The sequence below is a fragment of the Cervus elaphus genome, chromosome 28 (assembly GCF_910594005.1).
Source record: "Cervus elaphus chromosome 28, mCerEla1.1, whole genome shotgun sequence".
Classification (NCBI taxonomy): domain Eukaryota; kingdom Metazoa; phylum Chordata; class Mammalia; order Artiodactyla; family Cervidae; genus Cervus; species Cervus elaphus.
In genome coordinates this window covers 21,968,272-21,974,271 of record NC_057842.1, presented here as the reverse complement: position 1 = coordinate 21,974,271, position 6,000 = coordinate 21,968,272, and the positions used below count along the sequence as shown (strand labels likewise).

Below are 6,000 nucleotides of genomic sequence, written 5' to 3'. Positions count from 1 at the left end.
CAAAGAGCAAATTAATTCCACTCCTGTGAGTTTAAGCAGCAGCAACAACAAGAAGGAGAGGTAAATAACACGGAGATTGAACCTGAAAAGGACCAGGGGGTGGGGTGGGGGGTGGGGGGAAACTGTATAAACCACATTTGTTGAAGGCTGGGAAAACAAAAAGGGGGTTACTGTTGGAACATCACAGAACACCCTGGGCCTCCTCGATAATGCAGTTACAAGGTGTGTTTGTCCAGTTGCTGAAATAATAGAGCCTTGGAGGCATGGCTTGTGGGGTTTTGCTTAGGTTGGGTGCCCTTTGAGGATACGGGGCCACAGAATTTAACCTTGCCAGAGACTGAGGAGCTGTCTGGGAAGCTGGGATGAGATGCTTTTCTAAGATCTCAAGGTGGGACATTTTTACTCTCCTTGCAACTAGAGAAGACAGTAGGTAGTGCCTGGCAACACTGGAACTGAGCGGGGATGAAGTCCGAGCTCAAGATGAGGTCTGGGGGGGAAGGTTTCACCCACAGAATGAAGGTCCTACTTTTGAGGTGTGTTAATTTTAGAGCTTTCAAAGATATACAATCTAAGTACCAGCATTCAGGCCCAGACTAGAATTCTCAAATTCTACTGTAAAAAACACACGAGAAGCTTGTTTGAAACGTATATTCCCAAATCCAGCCATTAAAAGATCCTGATTCAGTAAACTCGGGTTAGAGTGATGGAACCCCACAAACGTCACAAAGAACTTCGACTCTTTGTGACCCAGGAACTGTTGGCCACCAGGCTTCTCTGTCCATGGAATTTTCCAGGCAAGAATATTGGAGCAGGTTGCCATTTCCTACTCCAGGGGATCCTCCCGACCCAGGGATTGAACTTGAATCTCTTGTACCTGCTGCATTGGCAGGCGGGTTCTTTACCACTGCACCACCCGGGAAGCCATGGACCGTTTTAGTTACTTTGTAAAAACTATGGTCTCTTCAAAAAAAAAGCACTGAGTCCAATTAGAGACTTGACTGATAATACCAACAACGACGACCAAGGAGTACTCTTTTGTCACCTCTTGTTCATTGACTTCTGGAGTTCTTTGGCCTATTCACTGAAGAACAGTAACTTATCCAGGAATTACAGGTCTATCAGGAGCAACAAAATATGATTCTTCTTCTGATTTCTCCACAGCTGCCATTACTTTGAGCAAAACCTGCCTGTGCCTGCCTGAAAGAGGGAAGGAGGGACAGAAAAAGGAGGTGACCCCTTCCTTTCAAATTTTCTTTTCAAGATTCGAAGATGAAGCATCTTTCCTCCAGAGGAAGAAATTGCTGGAGCCCCCAAATCCACAAGATTCATTAGGGCAATTATTGTTCAGTCACTCAGCTGTGCCCAACTCTTTGCGACCCCATGGACTGCAGCACGCCAGGCTTCCCTGTCCTTCACCATCTCCTGGAGTTTGCTCAAACTCACGTCCATTGAGTTGGTGATGCCATCCAACCATCTCATCCTCTGTTGTCCCCTTCTTCTCCCTTTAATCCTTCCCAGCATCAGGGTCCTTTCCAATGAGCTGGCTCTTCACATCAGGTGGCCAAAGTATTGGAGCTTCAGCTTCAGAATCAGTCCTTCCAATGAATATTTATTAGGGCTGTGCAGTAGCTTCAAGGTTTTTCACCAAGACCCTTCCTAAAAATAACCTAGAACACACACACACATACACACTCCACATATGTGTATCTATGTGTGGCATGTGTTTACATGGAAACATATGGAAAATGGAAACACTTTCTAAAACATGACTTACCTTTATCATCTGAAGTGCACTCTAGTATTTTCTACCCTCTGCCCTTTTTTCTTTTCCCTTCTCCCTCCCCTACCTTCTTTAATGACAGTCATGGTACCATATATGGTTTCACCTTGATGTTTGAAAAGTGCGGGGGTCCACGTAAGATTCCAACCATTATGGGAAGGAAAGAAGGGGAGGAGAGCTGGAACTGGAAAAGAGGTCTGTTCACTCATTCTTCCTTCTTCCTTCCTCAGGCAGTAACCCTCTTCATTTATCCTTTGTCTATCTTGGCTAAAACAGCACCCACAACCTACAGAGAAGACTTTACAGTCTTAGAGGTTGATCGGTCAAAGTAAGTGAAACACTCAGAGGAATTTACTGATAAACCAAGGAGTCTCCTCTTACTAGGTTGGCCTTCTCGCTGTCTTGCAGAGGGCATGCTCACTTCTGCTTGGCTGTCTTTACCTTCTAATCTGGAATTGCAGCTACCTGCAAAATCATCCTCCTTGCCTGCCTCCTCACCCCCAGGGCTGCCAGTGAAGGCTATTGAAGGTACAGGGCGAGCTCTCCCTTCCCTAACATCCTGCTCAGGCAGGTACAAGTGCCTTCAAAGTAAAAAGAACCAATGCCGTTATTTATTTTTACAACTAAAGCTATTACTCTCATCACTTGTAAATGAATTCTGGGGCTCAAAGGACCCAAGGTCCCCACAATCAACCCTCTTTATCTAATTAGCAATGCTCATTTTCATTGAATGACTATCCACTCCAGTATTCGGGCCTGAAGAATTCCATAAACCAGTGCCACTATTTAATTATATGCAGTAAAACCAGTCACAATTGTGTTTGCTGTTGTTGGTTGAGTGGTTAGTCTTGACAAACATCAACTAAAGCAGCCAACTTCATGAATCACTTTTCATCACAGAGGGGAAAAAATAAATCACTCCAGGCCCACCTTTGTTGTGACATTTTATCTCCATAAAGAAAAACAATTCAACCCAGATTTCAAGTGCTACTCAGCATCCTTCCCACACATACCTTATTTTAAAATGTTTTCATTGGTTTAAAAAGCATTTTGCAAGGACTTCCCTGAAAGTACAGTGGATAAAACTGTGCTTCCAATACAGAGTTTGATCCCTGGTCAGGGGACTGAGACCCTACATGCTGTGTGGTTCGGCCAAAACAAAATTTTTTAATTAAAAAAATAAAAATAAAAAGCACTTTGCAAGTTAACTCTCTTTCAAAACAATTTCATTATAAATTAATTACCATGGTAAAATTATAAACAAGTTCCATCCAGTGCTGAAGCAAAGAACTGGTTTTATCCCAGTTCTTTTGAGTGTATTGTGATCCACTGAACACCTGAAAATAAGGAGACTATCAAAAAACAATTGGGATCATGTCAAAAGTAGACAAGCACTAATCTGAAAAAAGTCTCTCACATTGGAGCAATATGAGTATGAAAAAAAGTAATAATGGCAACAGATTGAAGCATGCCAAAAAAATATCCATGCCAAAAAATCCATGTGTTCCTAAAGATATTACAAAAAAGAATGTCATTGATCACTTCTGCAGTTTTCTAGGATACTAATTCATTATTGTGAGAATTAACAAAGAAAAATGTCAAGCATTAAAATTAATTACTTGATGATGCTATTTAATACATATTTGTAGCCTTTGTGTAATTAAAGTGGATTTGGCCATATTTGTAGTGTAAGGTCTCATTAGTGTTTTCCTATAATGTGAACTTTTGCCTTCCAACATGATTATAAAACTATGTGTAATTTTGCTTTAAAATTTTTCATGTAAGTGGAATTATTCAGTATGGTCTTTTATACTTGCCTTCTTTCACAAAGCATTTTGTTTTTGACATTCAGGTAGGAATATTTTGTTCCTCTTCATCAAGCTGAGTAGTATTCTATTGTATACAGTTATTAAAGTTTGTTTAACCATTCACTAGTGCTTTTCCTGTATCTGTTGAAAAATTATTATTTTTTTCCTTCATTCTATTACTATGTTGAATTACATTGCTTGACTTTCAGATGTTAAACCAATTCTGCATTCCCAGGATAAACTTCACTGCTCATGAAGTCTCATCCTCTTAAATGTTGCTGGATTTAACTTACTAAAAAGAACTTTTCTTTTATTGAGGTAGAGCGATGTAGAATATTATATAGATTCCAAGTATTCAACCTAAATAAAGGCAATTCACAATTTTAAAAATTTACATTTCATTTACAGTTATTTGATTTACTAAAATATTATTCAAGATTTCATGTGTGTGTTTATGAAGGAAATTGCTCTCTAGTTCTCTTTACTTTTGAGGTTTATCACTGGTTATGGTATCAGGGTAAGAATGATTTCATAAAATAAATCCAGAGTGTTTATTTTATATTTTGTATTAAAATACTTTATATTTTATTTTACATATTTTATATTTATATTTAATCCAGGCATCCAATTCCTATTGAATGCCTTGCAGAACTCTGAGAAATACGTTCCAAAAAATAAAATAATCTTATTTGATCTTGTTCAGTCTTTTTTAATTTCCATAATAAACATACTCCATTCACCTTCAAGCCTAGTTTGCTGGTGACCGAATTAGTAAGCGATATGAAATCAGATTTTAGGAAATTATTCCTAAGCAGTTTTAGGGTTTACTGTCACTAGAAATCTAGAAGGGGAAACTGAGACCCTTAGAGATTGCCAGACTGTCTCAGAGCAGAGTACCTTCCCACTTTCAAAGCTCTGCACCACATAGCACTCATTAGAAGCTTTTACAGGGAACATATAAAATGCTTGCTATGTATACATTTACCTTATAAAGTTAATGTGTCCATCCTTAACTCTTTTTCCTCCTTAGGAAGGCCCACACTTCCTACTCGTGACAATCCAAATAGGGAGCAACAAAACAATGAAACTCCAGGATCCCGTGGCTTGGGGGGTTTACTAGTTGAACTGGGCATGCTCAGTCGCCAGGCAGATTTTTCGGTGAAGTGGAAACTACAACAGCGCGTACCGTGCGCGCGGAGGTGGGCGTGCCCTCGTGGAATTTAGAACGTTGCCGCAGCCAATGGGGCCTCGCGACCGGCTGCCGGGGCTCCTCATTGGAGGAGCGGGGAGACCAGCGAGTAGAGGGCCCCTGGAGGGAGCCGCCGAGGTTGAGGTCCCGGAGGCCGGGCTACGCCAAGACCTGCGCGTGAGCAGCTGCGGCGGCGGCAGCATCCAGCGGCGGTGCCAGCAGTTCCAGCCCGTTGCTTTACTTTTCAGCTGCACAAATACAGTCATTATGCCGAAGAGAAAGGTGAGTCTTATCCAAAAAGATTTCAAAGGCCTTCAGACTGTGAGAAGAGCAAATCTTGCCATTGCTATGGATGGCGCGGAATGCACTCGGTAGTAACTCGGAGGCGGCGATTCTCTTGGCTCCTTCACGCTTGTTTTCAGGTGCCTGTTGCAGATCTTACTCCCTCCCTCTGTCCTTATCGATCTCGGGATGTTACTTTCTTTCCGGCGACGCGACTTCCCTTCTTTTCGAACTCATTCTAGCCGGAATGGTTTCTACCGCGAACAAGAAGCAAAAGCGCTTTTCACCCCCCCCCCCCCGCTCCCAGAAGGGGAGTTTTCTTTTTCCAAAACTGCCAGATTGAGGTCGGTGTGCAGGAAAAAGCTGCGAGACGCGGGGGAGGGGAGGGGTAACAACTAACACGCACAGGGAGATCGGAAATGAATCCAGTAAGTCGGGCAGATGTCGGGGTTATTCCCTTGTGGGCCGTGCCCACGCCGGTGCGCCGCGAAGGCGCTCAGGCCACGAGAGAGGGAAAGCCATGTTTTCCCTGTTTTAACGGAGCGCTCACCCCGCTGCCGCCCCCGCTGCAGACCCGTATTGTACCCACTCCAGTGTCGGGCAGGGCCGGGCGGCTGGACCTGCGTGCAGTTGGCGGCAGGGACTCGCGGAGTTGGCCCTGCGCAGGAACGGGACGCCGCCGGGGGCGCGCGCAACTGTGGTTGCAAAGGGCAGGGGTCACCGGGCCCGATTCGGCGACCCGAACCCACACTCGGTCCGGGAAGGCGGGCTCCGCGTGCTCTCGCGCCCCTGGGTGCGGAGGGGGCACCGGGGGTCCCTCCTGGAGGGCCATTATGTGTCCCCTTCCGCGCAGGCCCCGGACACCCAAGTGACTCGCACCGGGTACGCACGTTTCCCTCGGAGTCCGGCTGCGACTTGTCATTGTCCCAGGGAGGGAAGGG

General features: G+C 44.2%; 1 protein-coding gene across 4 annotated transcripts in view; it reads left to right on the top strand.

The window, feature by feature from the left end:
- Window positions 1-4,827: 4,827 nt before the first annotated feature.
- The window catches only part of HMGN3 (high mobility group nucleosomal binding domain 3), a 33,546-nt gene continuing 32,373 nt past the window's right edge, over window positions 4,828-6,000 (top strand). The window contains exon 1 of one of the 4 annotated variants that reach the window (XM_043890171.1): window positions 4,828-5,059. In XM_043890171.1, the coding sequence (XP_043746106.1) occupies window positions 4,829-5,059 (231 nt within the window). In that variant the 5' untranslated portion in view covers window position 4,828. The remainder of the gene's footprint in view (window positions 5,060-6,000) is intronic. The other 3 variants (XM_043890169.1, XM_043890170.1, XM_043890172.1) reach the window with 3 other exon arrangements.